Genomic DNA, 24,617 nt, shown 5'->3' with positions numbered 1-24,617 from the left:
TCAATAAACCTTTAATGGCATAGTAAGAGGAAGATTCCAATAGCTGCTTACCTCTGGATCTGCTAGACGCTGGGACAACCCTACGACAAAGACAAGATTCTTCTGTACAACCCGTACACTGGCCAGGTGTTTGCGATTTTCTGATATCTTCTGTTTCCGCTCATTTTGCTTCTGTTTCTTTTCATTTTTTATCCTTTGCAGTTCTTCTTGAGAGAGTGGTTTGTACACTGCTGGATCTTCTGGATATGGCTAATTTTTTGGGGGGGGAAGATTAAATCTGATAAATTTCCAAGAAACAAAGATGGGATTTACATAAACACCATTTTTATTTTGTTGACCTGGGAAAAACATTTTTCTAAACGCAGGAAAAATTAAAATCCTAACTTGGTATCTTTAATTAATAACTCCCTAAACCAAAGTCACCAATGTCAATCTACACAATTTTTTTCAGTATTCAGTAATAATTACTTCCCCTTATTTTTATTTATTTATTTATAGTTAGATTTGTATACCGCCGTTTGCCAAAAGGTCTCACAGCGGTTCACAGTAAAATAATAAAATCACAATAAAATCACATAAAACCCCATGAGACCCATTATCACACTAAGAAAGATGGCATTCTATTCTGTGACTCTCCCCGCTTGTTCAGAGAGAGGTCAAATGTTGGTTCCGTAAGAGAGAGAGGAGAGAAAAGCTAGCCAATGGAATAGAGATCTTAGATGGAACCCAAGCTCTGCCCTGGCCTCAACCATACGCCTAGCGGAAGAGCTCTGTTTTACAGGCCCTGTGGAAGGATGGTAATTCCGGCAGGGTACTTAGATCCTCCGGGAGCTCATTCCACCAGGTTGGGGCCAGGACTGAAAAGGCCCTGGCCCTGGTCGAGGCCAGGCGAACTGTCAGTAGGTTCATACCCGCAGAGCAGAGAGTCCTGCGGGGGGCATAAGCATTTATGAGTAATTCATTATTAACTTCATCCTAGACTTTAGAATTCTACTTTACCACTTCAGTTTCTATTTTAAATTATATGGGAAACTGAATTTATTCAGACCTATTTGTCTGGAATGGTGATCAGGAAACCAGTGGTATAGAGCAGGGGTAGTCAACCTGTGGTCCTCCAGATGTCCATGGACTACAATTCCCATGAGCCCCTGCCAGCAAACTCTCTTGTTTAAATCTAGAGTGTATATGTTGGGCACAAAAGGTAAAATTTCCAAAAGGTCTTTGATCATTGCATTTTTAAGTTTCTGGGGTGATCTTTTTCTTATCTCTAGTCTTCACCAAAGTCCTGTTGAGTGTATCACCAAACTGCTTCCTTGGAACTGGTAAAGCAACACTATGGTCTTGGAATGTTAATCTTCTTGCCACGTATGTAATCATAATATTCTTCTGGCTGCTGCTGCTGCTGAAGCCATGACTTTCAATAAGAAAATCAAGGAATCCAGTTTTGCATCTGTGAATGAAGTGACCTTGAGAAGTCTGTTGACACTTTCATTCATCGATGGCTGATATGTGGAATTAACTGGAGTGCTTTCCCATTCCTGACTTTTGTAGCCATGGAAAATTTCCCACTCCACATCCGTGGTAACATATTGTTCTGAGGTTTCACACAACGAACAGTTAACAGCTAGGTTAATAGAAAGATCAACTTAACTGGTAAGTTTGGTTATCATTATTTTCTACACGGGGTATAACTGCCCCAGGCTGTGAAGGGCTTTATAGGTCAAAACCAGGGCCTTAAATTGTGCCTGAAAGGAATGTACACCTTTCAGAATAGGTGAAGTGATTAAAACAATTTACATCATTACTTAATGAATTTGGTACCAATTCAGGTTTCATAGTTACCTTTAAGGTTAGCTCTACATAGAGTGTGTTATGAAATTTAGTGCTCAGAAAATGTACATGTACCCAGCTTTTCTACTAATCCTGGACCACTTTGTATATCGTGTATTCATCAGGAATGATGGGGGTCTATTTTTTTAGTCCCCCATCTCCAATTCTATTGTTTAAACAGTAAGGAAAGCATCCAAACATTATGGGTTTATAACTGATTCACACTGAAATAGAAAAATTGACTACAGACACATTTATAGAATCTTCCATTCTCATTCCAGAAAAATTTGCCCATGTATAACTCATGTTCCTCTCACCACAGCTGTCCAGCAGTCCCTTCATTTAGTTGCATATACCACTGGCCTACTCCACAGCATACTCTGTAATTGATCCAGCATTTTAAGCAAGTACGAGGTGGAGGTACAGCAGTTGTCCCCCCTCACTGTCTATTCTTAAGAGGGTAGGCAAAATGATTATGTTCAGAAGAACTTTTAAGAGTCCCTAAAAATGTTTTGGTATTAGCCAAACTGCTATAATCTGAGTTTATGATTTCTATGTATATTCCTGATTTCGCGCTGTACTGTCTTCTATGCAGCAGTGATGTATCTGCAGGACAAGGGGCTCTTCTACCAAGTGTAGCCACAAGCACATGCAGGAATCTCTATTTCCATTTTGAATCAGCATGAAATGCTATTAATAGTTCTTCTATTACCAATTCCATTAATATTGCCACAAGGCCACAAAACCAGATATTCTCTTTACTGTGCATTATCTTAGTTATAGTGTTTAGTTCATGCTTTATCCTAAACCAACACAGGTTTTCCTAGTTAATGACTACCTCGGAAAAAATTAAAGTCAACAGTATATCTGCGAGTTACATACTCAACATGAACCAGATTTCTTTACCATACCTAACAGTCAGGGCTTGGACATCCACCAAGGATTACTATTATCAAGCCTACCACTCTTCCATAATACACCAATTACAGCATACTAAATATCACTGCCAGAGAAAGCAGTACACTCAAATTCACAAGGAAAAATGAAGCACTTTCAAAGGAAAGTGAGAGGCATCATTCAACTCTGAACCTTTAAACTCTGCCACATGACAATGGAATCCTAAAAGTATTTACCAGTACCCACAGTGGTACTGCTTCATGGCAATTTGTAACACTGGAAACTTTGCCCAAATTGCTGTAGAAGTGTAGCACTCCCTACCTTGAACAGTGTGCAGGTCTTACCAAACAAGAGTCATATTCCCTCCTGATAACTTTCAGATTTGCTAAGAGACTAAGGGGTTATAAAGCTGAAACTACAACACAGCTGGAAATAACACAATCAAATTCATTCTGTTTTCAAAGACATACCTTTCTGCAAGCAGGACAGAGCCCATTCTCATCAGTGCGAATCCGATGCCAACAGAAGCGACAGATCTGGTAACCACAGGTGCAAGGAAAGAAGTTTATGTCATCGATCTCCAGAGGCTCCATGCAAAGGGGGCATTCCACAGGGTCTTCCTTTGCATCTGGGCTGCGAGACATCTTTGTTTCCCCACAGCAGCAAAAAAGTATATAATAACTTAAGGGAGGAATAAGGTCAGCACAGAAAACTAAAATGATGAAGCTTGAAGATCTGCAAAGAAAAAAAAGATAAGTAAATTAGCATTAAAGGGTGCTTTAGAATTTAACTGCTTTGATTTTTCTGAAGCAGTTCTTAAGTTACAACAGTAATCATTTAGATTACAAAATACATAGATCACTGCACACTTTCTATTAGAAGCCACTGAAGAAATCCATTGTTTGTCCTGTTGCCCTACACCTCCACACAAATTGTGTAGAAGTCTCCCACCCACAAGGAAATGTAAAATAGAGTTGCACAGGAACATATGGTTTTTCCATTGTCATTCTGCCACTGGCTTAAGTTATTTCACATTCCAATACACAATTATTGAAGAAGTTTCTCTTCAAACTTGTCCTGATCTGTGAAAAACAGCATGAAGGCAGCATACCCAGGACATACTGTAGTTGTCCCTTCATTTGCTTTCCACAAACATGGTTAACAGATATGAACACACACAGTCAGCAGAACAATTTCTAAGCTGAAGCTGGGGGGGGGCTTCACCCCCCTCACAACCACCTTCAGTATAGAGATGCGCACACTTTGAAATGAAATGGAAAAGGCTATTTGGCCCTGCCCGTACAGCTCCCGCCCTACCTCACCAAGCCTTCACCCCTTGCCTCACCGACGTGCCTGGCTGTTAGAGCCAGGCACATCTGTGACTCTGCCGCTCCACTTGCAGAGCCCCAGGTGAGAGGCCCAGCCGCGGAGGGGGGGCACTTCCCTAAGGCCTGGAAAGCACACCCGGGGCCTCACGGAGAAGTGGACCCTTTCAAAGCCTATTCTTATGAACGGGCTTTCAAGCTAGTATGTAATAAGTAGAAATGATCCCTCCATGTACTCTACCCAAAGATATTCAAGTTATCAATACTCCATTCCAAGCATGTCTGCTAGGCACTATCCTCTATTGGAGGGGCTTTGTATCATATGTAAATTGCAATATGTAGTTTTGTCATAAGCATCAAAGTTATAGTGCCAAAGGTTACTCTTGTTCTGGACTCAATACCTCAATCAACTATGGTCTATGTAAAGGTGTCACTTTAAAAGTCCAACATTTGAAGTACTTCCCATTTGAAGTTAGTGAACGGCTTCAGAATGACAATACTATAATCCAGGGGTAGTCGACCAGTGGTTCTCCAGATGTCCATGGACTACAATTCCCATGAGCCCCTGCCAGCAAACACTGTCAGGGGTCATGGGAATTGTAGTCCATGGACATCTGGAGGATCACAGGTTGACTACCCCTGCTATAATCAGTATGATTATTGCTGTCTTTTCTATCATCTTCTGTTAGCTTCACTGAGTAATGTAATGAACTAAGCAGGTTGCAACCTGACAACTAATTTCCAAATGTCTTCAACCATAAGAGTCTTTTACATAGATCTAACTACAGCTATTGGGTACAGAACACTCTGCAATGGTATGTCTCTTCAAACAGTGATTCCACAATAGGGAGTTTTGAGCACACACACAGTTTCTACTAAAGTACCAGACATCACCAGTAAAAATGGGATCGACTGTGAACAACATTTCTGTCACACAAAAGTAGGGAGATATTAGCATTAAATATAAGATAATAACCTGAACATGCTCCACAATATTGCACAAGACACGGCTGAAACTATAGCTTGGATGTCCCATATAGCTGATTAACATAAAACCCATTACAATATGGGAACAAACTGACAATCCCCTTTTTTTCCAAGTGCCACATAAGATGAACACCCTCAAAAGATGATTAATTCCTGTTGTCTCCAGTTTGCTAAATATTGTGCTGGGCACAAGATAAATACAGATGTGATAGCGATAACTGCAAGCATGTATAAGAATATTCACTGAATTCATTTTGTAAGAATTATACTGCATGCATAATATTACATTCATTTGTATAAAAAGCATCTGAACTTACTCAAAAGTGAAAATATTTACTAAAAATTTTTGTTAATATTAAAGACAGAGGAATATACTCTAACATTACTTTCACACATTTATATACTTTCTTTCTTCTAAGGAACTCAAGGTAACTTGTATGGGAGTTTATCACAACTATTCTTTGAAGGCTAAAGTAGGAATCATTGGATCAGGGTCCCATAGCAAGTTTCACTGAGATATGCAGGGATATGAACCCAGGTCTCCTCACACAACAGTTTGTCTACTAAACTCTACTGATTATCCAAAAGCCGCAAATTGAAAATGCATTCAGCTCACAGAAGGTTATAGAAATCTGAAACCCACTAAGTCCCACTACACCTAGTTGTCACTACAGAATGCGTGTTTTGACTACCAACACTTCTGAACACAGTTTTCAGACCTATATAATACTCCTAATGTGCCCATGATCTCTTCTGAATGAAACCAGAGACTTCATCAGGACTTCCCTCAGTTTACTCTCTGAAGACTATTTTTGGCACCAAATTAAGTAACCTCCTACATAGCAAGCATCTTCTATTACAAATTTCATTGACTCAGCAGTAACAACAAACAGCACCTCTTCATGAATGGCAACAAAGCACAATCATAAAACCTATACAGTTATTAAATATGCAGTTTCCATGAAAATGAACATGTTTTAAAAAATAATCAAAGTCAAGTACTTAATTATTTTATTCAAACACACAAAGAAAAAGAGATCCTATTATATTCTGCAGGTATGTTTTATGAAGTCCTGAGAAATAAAGTATTACAATTTCACTGGTGCATGGGGACTCTTAAACTGTAGTTTTCTGAGCAACTATGGACTTCCTGAGTCCACAAAATTTAATGTCCTCAACTGAGAAGGATTACCACCAGTAACATGCCAGACTAGTTTCAAATTAAAATTTAATATTAAGATGGAGGAATAGAAATTCCAGCAAGAACTGAGCCTTGCTTTAAAAGAGGTATCTGGCTTAATTATTCTCTTTCCCCCGCATCCACCCCGGCATAGACACTTCCACTAATTATGCCTATTCCCCATGATTCTGTATATCTTTAGCTCAGACTTTTAGGGTTACAGTGTTATGAAATAATTATAACACTGCTAGTCTGTATAATTTGTTGAAATGGGAAGACCCCAAGCCATACAAACCTTTGCTGGCCAAGGCTCCAGAGGTTGACCTGCTGGTGGTAGCATTGTGAGTCTTCCTGGGGCTGCTTGGGGTTGTTTAAACAAACAAACTCTGGGTGGCTAGGTGGGATAGGGGGACTACACTGGCCCAGAGCTTGGGGTGGGTGGGAACATGGGCCTTGAATACACCTGCCACAGTGGCAGTAGCCTGGATTTTTGTCCTGGTGGTGGACAGAGCAGGCCACTGGGCTGCTTTGGGGCTTGAGAGGGAAGTGGGGCTTAGCTCCGACTTGCTACCATAACAGAAACCCAGGTTGTAGTAGCAGACCTGAGCAAGGCCCATGTTTTAACAATCCTGTTAAATTCTATTATACGAATATAAAAGAAAGAAGTGACATATCACTTACGGGAGGTGGGCCTGCTGACATTACTTCTAGGGTTATGCAAAGCCTGAAGAATATTTCAGGGGCTACTCAATGGTAAAAACATTGTAAAAGGCTGTCACCGACAGTGAGTCAACAACTATTTTAAGCGTGAACAATAGTACAATTCAACTGTGGGCCCATAATACCCATGGGGGGATTCTCTCAAACCTTCTTGCCAGGGTGATTTGTGGGTTGTGCCACTGCCAACGATGGATCCAGTAATTTTTGGGCTCCAACAACAACTCCGGGAGGTAGGTGTGAATTTAATGGAAGTGAGATTTTAAAAATACATGAGGGGGGGGGGGGGTTAACCAGAATTTTCTGCAAAATTGGGGGGGGTGTCACCCGAGTTTGCAGAAAAATCTGTTTAGTGCAAATGTGGACCCAACCCATGGATTAAAGTATCCACAGATGGGGGCCACACTTGGGAGAGTATCTAAATATTTTTGAAATATTTTGAACTTACTTTAAAAAGGTATGCTTTCTGCTCCTTAAGTGACCAACTACCACCTTCTAAAAATCTGTATACTGAAGATGCACCATCTGGGTAGAGAGTTTAATGATTCATTTGCGCAAGTAACAAAGCATGAACTAACCACAGTGTAACCCAGATTGTTTACTCTATAATTACCCCTTGAGGATACACCTACCATATGAACACTTCTGGAAAACTTTCCCCAGATGTTTCTCATACCAATAGGTAATTTTTCCTAATGAGAATCACAATATGTAACTCCAGGATATGTGTGTTCAAGTAAAACAGTCTCTATATGTCTGCTTTAGAAAAGCCATATGAGAATCTGCACAGCAATTGAACCCTAATAACGGTTAAACTATATTTCCTCAGCAAGGTGTTCCAGCTAAGTTTCCTCTCCTCAGGTTCTTTTTTCCTAGGAGTAGTAGCAACATCATATTCACCCATTCTCATTTCTGCTGGACTGTTGTAGCCTACGCACAAGCAATTACAGGTGTGAAAGTTGTTATTCATGAAACGGAGTATTATTTCAAGCCAATAATCCCAGACAGGTTCTACAATGAGATATCCATGGTACAACTATCACTCTTCATTTGTGAACATACATGATGAAATTAGAGGCTACTAATTCAATCCTCACATTGAAAAACCCTAGAAAGATATTAAATTACACATCTGATCTCACACTTGCATTCAGAAGTACTGGGAACTGAAGAATCTGCAATGAACTCATTGTAGATATTAAGAGATCTCTTGTAGTATAGACTAAAAATATAACTAACAGAAAGCCTTAATGTATGCCTTATTTTTGGTATGAAAGGGATCCTATAATAAGCTTTCATCTTTTCAACTAAAAAAAAAATCAGAAGGCAGACAATCCATAGCTAATCTAGACAAATACATACTTTGCAACAGAATAATCCTAGTCTAACTGGTAAACAGACTCAAGAAAAAGAGACTATATTTTAAGGAAAGCAAGAGATTTGGGAAATGTTCAAACATCATAGGTTGGGTAAAATATTCTGCAACAGTTATCCCTATAAAAATATTTTCTGAAGTATATCACTTAAGCATAGAAGAAAATTCACCATGAATTACCTTTTAAATTACCCCTAATTCCTGAATGCATGACTGAAGAACTAGAGCTTTGTCCTTATGTCTGTACTCTTATGATGCCTGTTCCATTGTCTGAGAAAGTGTGCGTGCACACAAAAGCTCACACCTTGAATAAATCTTTGTTGGTCTTAAAGGTACCATTGGCCTCGAATTTTGAAGAACTAGAAAAGTTTAACAGTTAAGATGGCTAAATCAAAATATAAAAGATACAGCATGGAAACTTAGGTGACTATTCCTACCCCAGCATCAGGGAGTTACACTGACAGATAATCAGAACATACACTCATTTTAACTTCTTTTCTGTTTCTAAATCTGAATATAGTTTTTCATTTTCCAGAACTATATCAGCTAAGGGTGCCACTTTTTAACAGTACATGGTATCATTGATCCAAGAGACTTCACTATGACCATTTATGCACAGGGAGCTTCACTGCCCCAGCTCCCGTGCAGGAGCACAAATCGGGGGCGGATGAGGTGCCCAGGGCCAAATGCTCCCCCATGTGGGTGCAGAAAGTGGTGGGGCAACCTGCCACAACTAAAACTCTAGCCTACAGCATGGCATGAAACCTCCAGTGCATAAATGGCCTATTAGCAGCTCACACAACTGAAACATCAGCTCCTCCTCTGCTCCACTCCGAAGCTTCAAGCAACAAGATGTTGTGGACTTGCATGTAGACACACAAGAGAGGGATTGTGGCAATTGTAAGCTAGAGACTCGGGGGTAGAAACTGAAGGTTTTACACAAAGCAGTCCAGGTTAACTCCCACACTAAATGGGTATGGGAGAGTATATCCCCTCCAATCCAAACTTCAAGATACAGTCCCTCATTTCACACACATTCTTTTTTCCATCTTTTTATGTTATCGTAATGCATGAAGCCAAGGTTGAGGGCAGCAAAAAATAAACATAGGGGAACTGATTCCATCTTAGTATGTGTGACTATAGAGATTTAAAGATTTAAGAAACCCTGAAGATGTATAAATCTACTTTTTCTAAGACAGGGAAATGTTAGGGATAAATAAATACAATACACACTTACACAAATCAAAAGTACATTTTCCACTGTATGCACACAAAATGTATCATGTATAATAACCCAGCTACAGCAGAGTACTGGGAAGTTAGTTGTTTTTGTGAAGGGCACAGTAATGCTCATATGTGTCAAATGAACCATTATATAAATGTTTAACAAATATGAAGTTTTAAGCATTTGTTATCTACACCAGGTGAGGGCAGAGAAAAAAGATTTCCAAGATAGACTAGTACAGTGTTCCCCAGTTTGTGGGCTGGGAATCCTTGAAAGGCTGTGGAGTTATTGTAGGGAGTTCATAATCCTACCCACTGGAAAATCAAATGGTCTCACAATGTAGCTAAAACAACTAAGGATTTCCTAAACTTGTATATGATTCTTCATCTTTGTAACTCTCTGACCAATAACATTCTGATGCCATTTTAGAGCAATATGAACATACCATCAAAGGCTCATAAATCCATCCAAGTTGGCCAAGTTTTCCCCTTCTTCACCTGTGCCTTCTCCCTGGGCTCACCTCTGTGGCAGCCACATACTTCCACTGTGGTGGATTGGCTGAGCTTTATCCACCAGCCTGCTTGTCAGAGTGCAACCATGTCTGCCCAACTACATCTTCCTGTTCTGAGCCCTCATCCAGGCAGGGGGCTTTGAGCCAACAGGTCTGTACAGTTTTTGGACATTAAAAAGGGACCCTAGTAGTGTTTATTTGTATACACATGTTAAGGCAGACATTTTCATTAGGAAAATGCACTGCATACACAAAACAGGTGGAGCAAAAACTGTACAAATCAACTCCATGAATTAGGCAAAAGGAAAAATGGTCCAATTAACTGCTTAAATAAATCCACTCGCAAAATACATAGCAGAGGTTAAATTTTTCTGAATATAAAAGAAGCCAATCCCAACACAGGACATTCAACTAAGTAGTCTCTATACAATTGCTATCACACAGCCAATGCAAGCTCTAAAGATGATTTCCAAAAAGAACAAAACAGATTTCCAAAAAACAAAAATAGAAACTCAAAAAGGCTGGATAAACAATTAGGTCTTCATTTTGCTTGGCCCCACATAGATGAGGGGAGAGCATTCCATAACCGAGGTGCCACAACTGCAAAAGCTTTTTTTTTGTTGTTGTTCTTATATGGAGGAAGACAAAGATAAAGGTAAAGGTATCCCCTGTGCAAGCACGGAGTCATGTCTGACCCTTGGGGTGACGCCCTCTAGCATTTTCATGGCAGACTCAATACAGGGTGGCTTGCCAGTGCCTTCCCCAAAGACAAAGATAGCTTCAGCCCAAAATCTTAACTGATAGGCAGGTGTCTAAGAGAGAAGGCTGTCCTTTACAAAACCTGTTTTCATGTTATTTATGCCTTTAAATTTAATACCTAACACTTTAAAACTTGCCAACATGTAAACTCTTAATCAATTTGCTAGCAGGATAAAATGCCAACAGCAAAATATCTTCAGCTGCTTTTGATCATTAAGCTCTATGGTCTTGCACAGGTGAGTCAATTATAAACATTATCATACCTCTATAAACCAAGTCTATAATACCAACATTATGTCAAACTGAGAATAAATGCAACACCACACTGGCAGATAAGTGACAATCATATCATATTCATACTGGAATGTCAACATGATCAACTGGATATTTTTCTATGAAGACTGATTAAATTAATGCAAGTTTGTGCCCCCCCTTATATAGAGCACAGACCGAGAAATAAACTGAACAGGAATTATATAAAGCGATGCATTTGTTGACATTTCCTCAAGCTTTGGTAGAAGCTCCTTTTCTTTGCTTCCTAAAGCCCATCATTCAGTTTTACCACTAGTACCCAATATATTCTAATACACTCAAACAGTATAATAGCTGCTGCTGCATTAATCCAATAAATTAAATACAGATGGCAAAGGTTTGTGATCTGTAGTTTACTGGAATGGAAGCAAGTCACCTTAGTTGCAGTACCATGGACAGGGTACAGCAAAAACTAACACACACACACACAAAGTTTATTCACTAAAATGAAAATGAGGCTCTGGCAGTCAGGAAAGCTGCCAGGAGAAGAATAACTGACGTCCTAACTAACCTTAATTAATAAAAAATAAACTCAAAACGGACAGGGTTCTAAAAGTTAGCCTCACTACTTACTGTCTGGGAACCCCATCATACATCTTAACTCATTAGATAATCAACTTCCTTGATTCAGTGCGGTTTTCAGTGCAAAGCTCGCTTCTCATGGATGGCCTACTTAAAAAAAAATAATGACAGGCAGAATTAAAGCATACCTTGTTATGAGGTTCAGCTAGAGAACAGTCCCTTTGATTTTTTTAAGAGGCAAGTATGACAACAGCCCATTTACTGATACAAGTTTTGACATAAGAATAGATACCTCTATTAAATCATTAAGCAAACTCTGATTCCAAATTCAAACCAATGTCTTTTACCATTGCCTCTTAAACGTAAATATTTTAATTCAGTATCCTAACTTCTCAAGATGAGGAGTCTTCTACTATACTATACCAGAAAAAATATTATTCAAGCCTACATTTAATCCCTCCAAGAACTATCTAGCACCCAAGACACTAGTCTAACCAACAGAAAATCCAAAATACCAGAACTCGTGACAGTTAATAAGCACCTGTCCCCCTTAGCATCAAACCATTAAGGGTGATATTTTAAACACAGATGCCAAAGCATTTCATGTAACTGCCTAACATTATCTTTGATCATTGGTTACCTACCCTCTCCAAGGTCTCAGGTGAAAATATTTCCAAGTCTGGCTCTCCACATTCTTTTAAATTAGAGACAGTGATATACATCCAAAGAAGTGGAGGGACTGTAGTTCAGCAGCAGAGCATCTATTTGGAATGAACCCTAGGCTTCAATACCTGATATATCCAGTTGAAAGTATCAGGCAGGAAATGATATGATGGGCCTCAGTCTGAGACCCTGGAAAGCTGCTGCTGACTTTGATGGACCAAGGATCTGATTCAGTATAAGGCAGCATCATGTGTCAGCAAAGTCCATCTCCAAACAAGTAGCATTCCACTAACGCAAAGGCTGTTACACAAGTGATAGTAATGACATGTTACAATTCTTGTGCCACTGGAAGCGCCTACCACATTCCACTCTGAAAATGTACTGTTTAACTGCATTATTAATATATATAAATTACTACTAGTACACAAACACACACTTATTCTGTTGCTGCTTACACAAGTAGAAACAGGTTGTTGGATACTATGTTCTCTACCTTTGAGATGTGGCTGATGAAAACTGCCTTGAATCCCAGTGAGAAAGTGGGCTATAAAGGAAGTAACTCAACAAAGAGATGAGAAATTACCCAGAGAAGCCTGCATACCTATCCATGCAATACTGCATCTTTTAAGGGCATGAATATGTCACACTAACACTCCAGTTTTTCAGGTATATTCTTCTCAATTACATATCTCAAGCATGAGTTTACAAAGTTATGTCACAGCCAAATGGTTCTTTAAGACATTTAAAAGATGCACACAACAACAAGCTTTGGCAGAGTTCTCCTGTTATATGCTGTCACATGAAGCATACAGCTAAGATGATAGCCCAGTTTGAGACTAGAGATTATGCTGCAAGTCAGATGTAAACACTGGGTAAATGGATCACCTGTCCTTAACAAACAAGTTACATTTAAGAGACTATTTGAAAAGTCATGCAGTACATTTGTAGAGCTGATGAAATATTTCTAGTATTTCACAACTCAAACAGCATTCTGAGTAAGTTCCACATAAGAAAGCCATATGACTGATGAGTGGTTTTAGGACAATTATTTCTTCTAATTAAGCAGCATGGGAATTTCACCCCTCTCCAAACTCAAATCCTGACATATAATTTTAGGGAACTATGTTGTATATAGGATTTCCTAGAAAAGACACTCATTTTCTGAAAGTGTTCCTCTTGCTTGGAAATAGACATGTTCTATACCTGTAGGTGAATGAATCAAAGAATCATAGAGTTGGAAGGGGCCATACAGGCCATCTAGTCCAACCCCCTGCTCAATGCAGGATCAGCCCTAAGAATCCTAAAGTATCCAAGAAAAGTGTGTATCCAACCTTTGCTTGAAGACTGCCAGTGAAGGGGAGTTCACCACCTCCTTAGGCAGCCTATTCCACTGAACTACTCTGACTGTGAAATTTTTTTTCCTGATATCTAGCCTATATCATTGCACTTGTAGTTTAAACCCATTACTGCGTGTCCTCTCCTCTGCAGCCAACAGAAACAACATCCTGCCCTCCTCCAAGTGACAACCTTTCAAATACTTAAAGAGGGCTATCATGTCCCCTCTCAACCTCCTTTTCTCCAGGCTGAACATTCCCAAGTCCCTCAACCTATCATCATAGGGCTTGGTCCCAGATCATCTTTGTCGCTCTCCTCTGTACCCTTTCAATTTTATCTATGTCCTTCTTGAAGTGAGGCCTCCAGAACTGCACACAGTACTCCGGGTGTGGTCTGACCAGTGCCGTATACAATGGGACTATGACATCTTGTGATTTTGATGTGATGCCCCTTGTTGATACAGCCCAAAATGGCATTCATCTTTTTTACTGCTGCATCACACTGCCTGCTCATGTTTAGTTTACAATCCACAAGTACCCCAAGGTCTCGTTCACACACAGTGTTACCCCATCCAGTAGGCATGCTTTTCATTTTTCTGACCCAGATGCAGAACTTTACACTTATCTTTATTAAATTGCATCTTGTTTTCATTTGCCCATTTTTCCATTGTGTTCAGATGTCGTTGAACTCTGTCTCTATCTTTCGGAGTATTTGCCAGTCCTCTCATTTGTCTTCAGCATCAATTCCATAACAATTGGGCATCTCAGTGTATTATATATAAAGACACTTCCTGTGACAGAGAAAGGATTCACTTCCTATTTCCCTGCTGTCTGGACTACTTGCTTTGAGGTTCTAACACTTCTACAAAAACCATTTATGCTTCAGTTCCCTCATAAACCAAAAGAGATAATGAACTTAACACATCATTCCTTGAGAAGCCTTCATGGATCCAGAAAGAAAAGGCTGCTGACAATTCAAGAATTTTCCCAGTGCTAATTAAAAGATCCAGAAGTGGAAGAGCTGCATAGTGCTGACTTGGTATTTTACAGTGAAGGTTTAAAGAAGATACTATTGTAAAGTGTTCCCTTCCAGCCTTTTCTAACTGGAAGGGAACACTGGAAGGAAAACATTCAGGTGAGAGATGGCAGGAAAAATGTATAAACTGAAGAGCAAATATATATACTGAAAAAATGATGTATCTCCCAAATGTTATTTTGCCATCTAAACCAGTGGTCCCCAACCTTTTTTAGGCTGGGGACCGGCAGGGCAACTGCCCCGCCCACACATCGCGCATGCGTGATTTTGGCCGTGCATGGCGCATGTGCGCAATGCGCGGCCCTGATTCCCTCTCCCCCCCTCCCACAGTAAGAAGCTTCCCGGGCCGCAAGCTTGCGGCCTGGGAAGTTTTTTACTGCGGGGGGGCGGGGAGAGGCAACCGCAGCCCGGTGCCATGGCCTTCGCGGCCCGCCACTGGGCCGCGGGCCGCAGGTTGGGAACCACTGATCTAAACAACTGTTTCTATTCTAACAGGATGCTGCATACTTTCAAATGAAAATAAAATGGCAGATTTAAGACAGTCAATCTACATTTGAGTAAAAGGATATCCTCAATAAGCTTGAACAGCAATTTATAATTGTCCTGGTGGGCCTCACCCCAAGGGTCAGACATGACCTGGTGCTTGCACAGGGGATACCTTTACCTTTACCTTTACTACTATTCACCTGCTGTAGAACTTGCATTCAAACTAAATTCTCAACATAGATGCATCAAATTCCATCCCATCCCATCCCAATATATATAATGCAGATACATCCAGTCTGGATTTCTGTTCTTGAGCTAAACTAAAAATGAATCACATTACATGCTTTAAAATAAGATCTCAACAGCCATGCACCTTAAAAAGGATCATATTATATTGGATTAATGGAGTAGTGTAGTATACAAATGTATTCTGTAGACAAAAATCATAACTATTTTAGTGTTAGGCAAATATAAACTGAATGAACCTTAAATGTGCTTGTAAGGCATGACCATATAGATACAAAATGAAAAAACTGAGCACACAAGCTTTTAGTACTTAACATTTTATCTAAAAGTAGCCAAGAATAAAACAATACTCAAACGTTATGAAGGCCTTTCCAGTCTTTGTGCCCCCATACCACACAAAGACCATTCATTCTCTTTCAGAACAAACTTTGCTTGTATTTCTGCCAAGTCTAACTGGCAAGTGTTTCTAAAGAGGTACATGTATTATTCGTGTTTGTGGGATGAAAATCAACAGAATAATTAAACCTATATGGTAAAATGCATTTGGATACAACAAGATAACTCCCTAAAACTAAAATTCTGTCAACTATAAGCTATGGCATACCTACATCCATCAAACATTTTAAAACTTTCATAAATTAGTTTCAAGAAAGCATTTAACACTAATTCTGTTAAAATCCACAGGATTTAAAAGGGATGTTGGCTTCTTATCTCACTACATAAGCTATCTTCATTCAGTCCTTACATCAGTATTTTCACCGATGGGCTATACATCCTCATTATACTATTTAGAACAGTACACTGGAACAGTAATTGCAATTAATAGTAGAATGTAATGCAGTTTGGATTGGTAGACTAGAATGTATTTCTCTGGTCTAGGAGCAGAGGACATATACATTGCACAGCCAGTCATCCCACCGAAAACAAAAGGGTGCTGTAAAATTACCTCCATGCTTCTCTCAATGGATGGATGGAGCATAACAGGCTGTAAGTTAATTACTCTCAGCATTCCACAATTAAGGATACATGGGCCCATCTATTTCTGATTTTGATATATTTATTCCTTCAGTATATTTTCCCCTGGAATTAAACCCAAACAAATGGTCACCATATAAACCAAGCTTGTTATTCCAGTTTGGTCCTTGCATCTATTAAACACGATTTGTTGCTCACCTCCTATATATAGTTATGGACTTATAACTTCAGTTTCAGTGTATCTGAAGTGTGCGTGTCCACAAAAATGTATCTTGAATAAAACTTTGTTGCTATTAAAGGTGACACTGGACTCAAACTGTGTTAAAAATAATTTCAGTATTCCAATTTGTTTTCACTATATCTATAACCAAAGTAATGTTAATGAGAGTACTGAGAATTCAGTTTAAATCACCTGTTTAAAAAAAGTAAATACAGAAGGACAGCTACAAGCATATCACCACTCCTACTAAAATCCACATAATCTGAGGTCACAAGTAACGTTTTGGAGTCATCAACATTTCAATAGAGCTTAATTCCATGTTTTGCATACAGTCAGTATACCAAGCACATACAAGATAGCTGTCAGGCACCACTTACTAGCTTCAGTATTTTTCTAGCTTACATCAGACACAGGATGTGTCCTTCCCTGGAATTAATCTCCCTCTTGAAAAACCTGTATCATTATAAATATATATGCTATGAAAACCATGGAAAAACAAAACTGACAAATGAGACAAACAATTTTATTTGCACATGGAAAAGGAAACAACCCATAGCACTGAAGACGGGGAAAGTTCTGTAACTGCACCTTTCCACCCCCCCCCCCCAAAATAAATCATTTTCGAGACATTAAAATACAGCATACATGAAAGTAAAAAATCCCAGGAAAAGCCAAAAGGCCTACCCAGCACAACGCAAAGGGAACACACACACACAGTTAATCGCCACCCACCAACACACGTGCTGATCTTAACAAGCCTGGTGGTGTTTTTTCCGCCCATTTCAGCGTACCGAGGGAGAAAGAGAAACATTTCCAGGCAACCCTTATGAGAAATCCACGAAGGAAGCGTAGCCTCCAGCAATAGGTTCGGCTGCTTCTCACCGACTCCACAGACAGACACACACGCCGGTCGCAAGGGGGATGCGGAGCTCCTGGACCACAGCCCTCCGCCCCTCCTCACTGCCGGCCCCCCATCCGGAGACGTCTCGGCGCAGCCTCCGGATCCCACACGGCCCCACAGCCTTTTCCCGGCCGAGACCCCCAGGAGCAGGCAGCCCCCGAGAAGCCCCTGCGGAAGGGCTGGCGGGCCCCGGCTGCAGGCAGAGGAGCCGCCCCGGCTCGCCGGAGTCCCTTCCTTCCGCCCTCCAGCCGGAGGGAGCCCCGGCGCCCAGCGGAGGGCTGCGGCGGCCGGCGGAGAAAGGGGGGCCCGAGGCCTGCAGGCTCCCCACGAGGCCTCCGCTCTCTCGTAGCCTGGCAGCCCCGGCTCCCCCAGCCCCTGCTATGGCTGCTGCCTCTCACTCACCCGCCTCCTCGTCTCTGCTCCACGGCGACCGGCTGTCTGGTGACGGGGGCGGCGGGGCTCTCGGGGCCGGCGCGCTCGCTCGCTCTTCTCCTCGCCCTCTCTCTTCTGGGGCAGCGCGGATGGGACCGGGGGGAGCCCCACCGACGACCTTTAGGTGAGAGACGGGTAATCTCCAGGCTCTGCGCGCTCCGCTGCCAGACCGGCCACCATCTTACATTCGGGAGAGACTGCCTGCCTGCCCCGGACGCTGCTTCCAACGCGCAGGCGCACGGCCCGACGGACGGCCAGGCGGGCGGGTGGAAGGAAAAGGTCGGGCGCGACGGTGGAGAGAGCATGACGGGAATTGTAGTCGTGCGATGGGAAGGACCGTGGCTGCGGAATGAGCGCGCTTTTCACTTCAGAGGTTCAACAGGGCTCAGCGGCTGCTTCGCGCCCCGGGTTACAAGGCGCGGAAACAATAGCGTATTCCAAAGCCCCTTTCTGGGGTGTATTCGTGGCATACCTCCTCCTTATCGGAAGGGTGCGACGAATTCCGCTGGTCTCAAGGAATGCAGGGGACGAGGGGCGTGAGAGAGAGAGTGCCATATGGAGGCTGTAGGATACGCTGTTCCTCAGCACCCTTCCGCGATCGGAGTCTCCTGCTTTGAGACCCAAAATTATATTCAATATAATATATTGTGATATTTCAATTTTTCTTCTCGTTGTTTGTTATTGTGTGGAGCCGGTTTTATTTTATTTATCACTTTTAAACATAATGCTTGTGCATTTCGCTGCCTTTTATTTTTATATATTTTATGGCATGTTTATACCTTTGCAGCTCAGGACAGTTTACAATTTTTGTTTTATATCTTTATTTTCTTCATTTGTATCCCCTCCAATGGGGACTCAAAGTGGCTTGCCGCATTGTGCCCTCTTCACCTCGCCTTGCAACAACAGCACAGTGAGGCTGGTCAGGCTGAGAATATGTGAGGGGCCCAAGTCACCAAGCAAGCTTTCATGGCAGAATTAGGATTCAAACCTGGATCTCCCTGATCTTGTTCTAACTGCTATACCACACAGACTCGGTAATGTGGCATGAAAGGGCAAATCCATTATCCCTGTTCATTTTTCTAGCTCAACAATAATTTGAAACTTAAATAGCATCCCCCCTAGCTAGTTTCTATTCCAAACCAGAGAGCTGGAAAAATACGTTGGATGGTTGCTCCAAGATGTTCCTGCTTACACCAGTAAAAGCTAGATAGTATCTTATGCACAGCAGCAACTCAAAAATCACTATCAAGTTATAAGAATGAGTACAGCAACAGCAGTGCCCATTCTCAAATACACAGCTCCACATTCATCACTGTGTTGGTAGATGAACAACATTCCCAGCAGGTGGATAACACTCCTAGCAACCACACAGCATTGGCAAATAAATGCACAGCGAAAACACCACTCAGTCAGTAACAGCCATATCATGGTGGCAGGGTTGTTGGCAGAGGAACAACAGCTCTTCACCCTCAGATTTATCTCATCTTGTTTATGAGTAAGAATAACTCATTTAGCAGAATGGCTTATTTTTCTGGTCTGAGTTTATTGAGTATACGGGGGGAGAATATAGAGGAATTCTGAGTCTATAGAAGAATTCTACATAGGATCATATGGATATTAATGTTAACTAAGATAATGCCAATTCAGGTGGGTAGTCATGCTAGTCTGAAGCAATAGAACAAAGTTCAAGTCCAGTGGCGCCTTCAAAATGAACAAAGATTGGGATTTGAGTACGTTCTAGCCCAACCTGATGCTTTTAGGTATATAGTCAGCAGTAACAGGGGGAGGAATTTATGTACGTATGTAAAATACCACAATCCTAGCTTCTCAGTATTCAGGATTAGATTTCTAGTCCACCGCTCTCACGGTGGGTTGCATAAAAATCCAAACAATACAATAAAACCCCATAAAATCCCATAAAAAAAACCATTATCAAATTCAGTGACTTCCACAGGTGGCAAAAATCATTATAGTCTAACACAGGGGTAGTCAAACTGCGGCCCTCCAGATGTCCATGGACTACAATTCCCAGGAGCCCCTGTCAGCGAATGCTGGCAGGGGCTCCTGGGAATTGTAGTCCATGGACATCTGGAGGGCCGCAGTTTGACTACCCCTGGTCTAACACAATGAGATACGCATAGTTAGTGTCAATTTTGTTTTATATATGTCACCAACAGAGAGGGAAATAGTTGAAAGGTTTTTTTGTTAAGTCATGAATTATCGACAGAGAAATTAAGGAATCATTTAGGTTGTTTTTTTGTTTGTTTGTTTTTGAGGCCTAATGAAATACTGTCAAACCTGAGTGCGCAATTTAAATTAATCTGCTTAATAACTGAGTTGGGTATGTTTATAAATGGAAATGGCTGGAGCAAAACTTGCATTCTCGGGATATGCTTTTCATAGAGAATGATGTTTGATAACTGTCTTTAGAGATGTAGGTCTGATCGTATTGCTTTACAATGAAAAATGCTTCACAAAAAAGTGGGGTTGTTTGCTGAAATGATGGTAGGGGGAAGCATTCCAGATGTTTAGCTACACTTTCCAGCTGCTGGTGGCATTAAAAGTTAAGCCCTATGATATACTCCACAGAGAGCACTAAGCTCACCTAACTCCAACTGGCTGGTGATTCCTAACCCCAAGGAAGCACATCTGGCCTCATCCTGGGCCAGGACATTCTCTGTCCTGGCCCCCACTTGGTGGAATGACCTCCCAGAGAAGATCCGGGCCCTGCCAGAACTAACACAGGGCCTGTAAAACAAAGCTCTTCCGTCAAACTTTTGGTTGGGGCCAATGAGCTGACAACATCTTCTGGGCCCCCCAGAATTCCCCCACCAGACATGCCTACTAGATACATTGCAAGGCTATTCCCAGTCTGGCCAATCTGTTAAGCAATATGATAAATGGTTAATGGTTTAAACGTTTGATAATGTTGATACAATTCACTAAGTTTCATTTTCAAAGTACTGTATTTTATATCACAATAGAACTTGTACACTGTTCTATGCTGTAAACTGCCCTGAGCTGCAAGGGAAGATGGTATAAAAATACAATAAATAAAATAATAATCCTAATGAGTGATAAAGGCCTCCATCCTGGGAGTGCAGCTCAATGAAAATAACTTGGATGGTGCTGATGATCTTACTCAGGAGATGCTTGGCATCTGTTAAGACTGAATACTGAGAAACTAGGATTGTGGTAGAAATTACTGTGAAGGGAACATCCGATAAGTTATTCCTCCCATTTCACCCCCTTTCCCCCTCTAGTGGCTTTTAATTTTTTAAAAATATATATCCAGCCTCTCTTGACTAAGTCGTCTCAAGGTGGCTTACAATAAGAACAACATACCCCATAAAACCTCATAAAACTTAAAACTCCAAAGTTCCATATACATTAAAATAGATAACCATAAAATACATAGATGGTAGTAAAAAGAATAAACAGTTACCCTCTCTTCCAATCAGCTGTTATAATCTGCTGTTGCATCTTCACTAACTCAAACCAAACACCTGTCAGAAGAGCTCCGTCTTGAAGGCCCTACAGAACCTTGATAGTTCCGTTAGAGCCCTTAGCTCTCCCGGGAGCTCATTCCACCAGGTTGGGTCAAGGCCAGGTGAATATCACAGGGACCCAGGACCACCAGTAGATTCATACTTGCAGAGCGAAGAGCCCTGTGGGGGGCATAAGCAGATAGGTGGTCCCTCAGGTAGGAAGGACCCAAGCCGCATATAGCCTTAAAGGTCAAAACCAAAACCTTGAATTTGATCCACAGACGGGCAACCAGTGCAGTTGTTTCAGCACTGGCTGGATATGGGCTCTCCAGGATGTTCTTGTGAGGAACCTTGCAGCCGCATTCTGTACCAGTTCCAGGTCAAGGACAAGGGTAGGCCGAATCAAAAAGCAAATAAGAATATAATGATAGTATTTTGATTGTCTCTTGCTTACAAAAGCCACATAAAACACTGTCTCTTCCAATTCTAAATGCAGGTATTTTCAACTGAAATAAATTTAAATCCATGCAAGGCTGCATCTATATAGTGCTGGATAATTCATGATAATCCTGCTATAGCTATTTTCCTGTGTTGCTGAGTGCAAAGGATTGCTGTGGTATAATCGTATCCAATGATGTACAAATTTCACCCGGAGAACATCAAGCCTGCATAGCATTCCACTCTTGGCTGTCTGTGACTTTATGGAGCTAAATTGCCCCACTGTCTCAGACAAAATTATGCTTGATGCTGTTGCAGGCCATGGAGTCTCTCTTACTCTTCATTCTCCTTTCCCACCCAGAGGGGCTAAGAACTACACCTCCCAATCCCTATTGCTCCCTGATCCTCACACATTCTGGGTTAGTAAAAACCACCTTGCCAAGGCTCCTAATATTTGGAATCTGGAACACCCTGAGGTTTACAAAGCAGCAGAGGCCCAGCCTCTTAAGTGTATTTGGAGAAACTGTGCCAGTAGGTTGCAGGGTGTGTTAAACATAGAATATGCATACTGGCATTGGTTTAATGGGTTTCTCTTCAACAGTAGCACTTTTTAAGTCAAGTGATGCCCATTGAACAACTTTTCCGAGGCAGCCGCACAACTGAGGGTGATTTCCTTGGGAAAAGGTGCCCTGTGCTTCCTTCGTCCAGCAGCCTACATGTTGGCAAGGTGGATTAGCATCTTCCCTATCTCCAAGAGTACCCTCATTTAAGTATAGGGGCAGAGTAGATAAGGTAGGTACTGCTGGAGGCTTCACCTGTGAAATGACATCTGTATGCATGAGACGCCTGGCTGCTTTGGGAAAAGGCAATGCACAGGGAAACTACTAAAGTGCACAAAAAGTTGGTTGCAGAAGCTTCTGTGCAAGATGTGAAAGAGAAATGCCTCTATTATGAGCATAAAAGCACAAGGACTGTCTCTTTGTTCTAAGGTAGTTTCCTAATCAAAACCATATTTTTAATTAAGCTGGTGGTCAGACTAGGAACATTGTTAAATCCATCCATCTAAGGAAAATAAAAGGATGGAAGAACCAGTTTTGGATCTCCTGCATCTAAGTCCAACCCCTTTAATGCAAACTCTTCTTCTATTTTAAAGATATTACAGGCTGTTCTGTCCTTTTCCTCCTTCCTTTAGGGAAAAACATTGGAGATGGGACACCTGCATAATAGCTGGCTATGTCAGCATGAAAAGAAGATAGTCTGACCAAATTTAGGAACTGCTCCAGTTTAATTAAAAGAAAGCCATACTAGAACCTAAGCAGGGTCAGCCCTGCTTAGCCCAGAATCCACACCTCTTGAGTGGCTCTTCCTTTGAAAACCCTCCTGGGGGGGGGGGGTCACCCTTAGTTGGCAGCAATTTGGCTGCACTTAGCTGATTTTGGAAAACAATTTTTATCTAGCCAGCAAATGTATTTCCAAAGTTTTATACTACAAATCCTAGTAGTTTTCATATTTTTTTAGAAGAAGCATTTTATTAAAATATGTTCACACAAATATTGTTACTATTCTCCCAAATTTATTGTTACAAAATTTACAAAGATACAGTTTAAGGTGCTATTCCGGAGAACAAGGTGCAATATTTGGGGACAGGCATTGAACTAACTGAAGTACAAATGCTGGGGGAAAGTACCCAGTTCGAGTTTTTTCTTGCTTAAAGTAAACATTCTATATATATATATTGTGACAGCTGCTACCCAATTAAAGATTTTTTGATGATCGCATAGCCTTTAATTTATGCAAGTAATACAATATGTGTATCTTGCATAAAGATAAAATGCTGAGAACCTGTGAATCGTCGTAAAATAGAGGACATGGTGAAATGTGTAGTAAAGTCACTTCTACCTCCCAACAGTGCAACTGCTTTGGTCCAACACTAGCTGAACACTTATCTATGAACTTCAGCCACCTTGCATTCTGGCATATTTGCCCTTCAGTTTAGCTTAATGGAGTAACTAACTGTGTGGCCAAAAGCCCAGCTCCTCCAATTATGCACAGGGCTCAGGCAGCCTGGCCCTTGCCTGTGCCCTCGGGAGTCCCAGGACTCCGGAAGAACCCGTGTTCCATTAACACGGGTCTTCCAAGGGCCAGGGCCGGGCTGGGCCCTGGCTGGCGGCAGCGTGCACAATCGGGGATTATGACCGATTATGCATGGGCCGGAACACCCGCCCTGGGCAGCAGCAGGGCATCGGGTGTTCCGGCCTGTGTATAATAGGTCAACGTGATACAAATTTCCAAAGCCCTAAAAAGACCAGGCGAGCCTCATTTGAAGCACATTATATAGTTGATACTTTGTTTTCAGATCCATCTTTATAACTACAGACTAAATAAAAGCAGTTAAATATTTGAGTTTCCCCAGTAGTGGTACACTGGCCTGCAGGAACTGCAATAACCCATATATTACTGTATTTGGCCAAATGTAAAATGAGGGTGTGTGCTTTTTTTTTTAACCAAGATATGTCATTAAAATGGAGATAGAAACATCTTACATTCCCATTCAAATTATAGTTATATCCTGTAATAATTTCTGGGGTGTATAATATGGGGTCTCTTAGTTTTCAGTAAATATGGTATATAAATAAATATCCCTCCAGTTCCAATAAACAACTCTTCAAATTTGTTTCAGAGTTTTTGAGATGATGTCTAGAGAACCATTTATAAAATGCTCTAGCCAGCACTACACAGTATAAATACAAAAGAAAAA

General features: G+C 41.2%; 1 protein-coding gene across 8 annotated transcripts in view; it reads right to left on the bottom strand.

Moving 5' to 3' along the window:
• Nucleotides 1-18,180, bottom strand: part of CNOT4 (CCR4-NOT transcription complex subunit 4) — a 57,999-nt gene extending 39,819 nt beyond the window's left edge. For 4 of the 8 annotated variants that reach the window (XM_077339202.1, XM_077339204.1, XM_077339203.1 and 1 more), the window contains exons 1-3: nt 17,904-18,180; nt 3,198-3,462; nt 52-249 (exon numbers count right to left, since the gene is read on the bottom strand). In XM_077339202.1, coding sequence (XP_077195317.1) covers nt 52-249; nt 3,198-3,371 — 372 coding nt within the window. In that variant the 5' untranslated portion in view covers nt 3,372-3,462; nt 17,904-18,180. Of the gene's footprint in view, nt 1-51; nt 250-3,197; nt 3,463-16,351; nt 16,486-17,903 lie in introns of all 8 variants that reach the window. The other 4 variants (XM_077339206.1, XM_077339207.1, XM_077339210.1 and 1 more) reach the window with 3 other exon arrangements.
• Between the last annotated feature and the right edge of the window lie 6,437 nt (nt 18,181-24,617).

This window comes from Paroedura picta, chromosome 5 (assembly GCF_049243985.1).
Source record: "Paroedura picta isolate Pp20150507F chromosome 5, Ppicta_v3.0, whole genome shotgun sequence".
NCBI lineage: Eukaryota > Metazoa > Chordata > Lepidosauria > Squamata > Gekkonidae > Paroedura > Paroedura picta.
The sequence above is the reverse complement of the archived record's forward strand: the minus strand, read 5'-3'. Positions and strand labels throughout refer to the sequence as shown.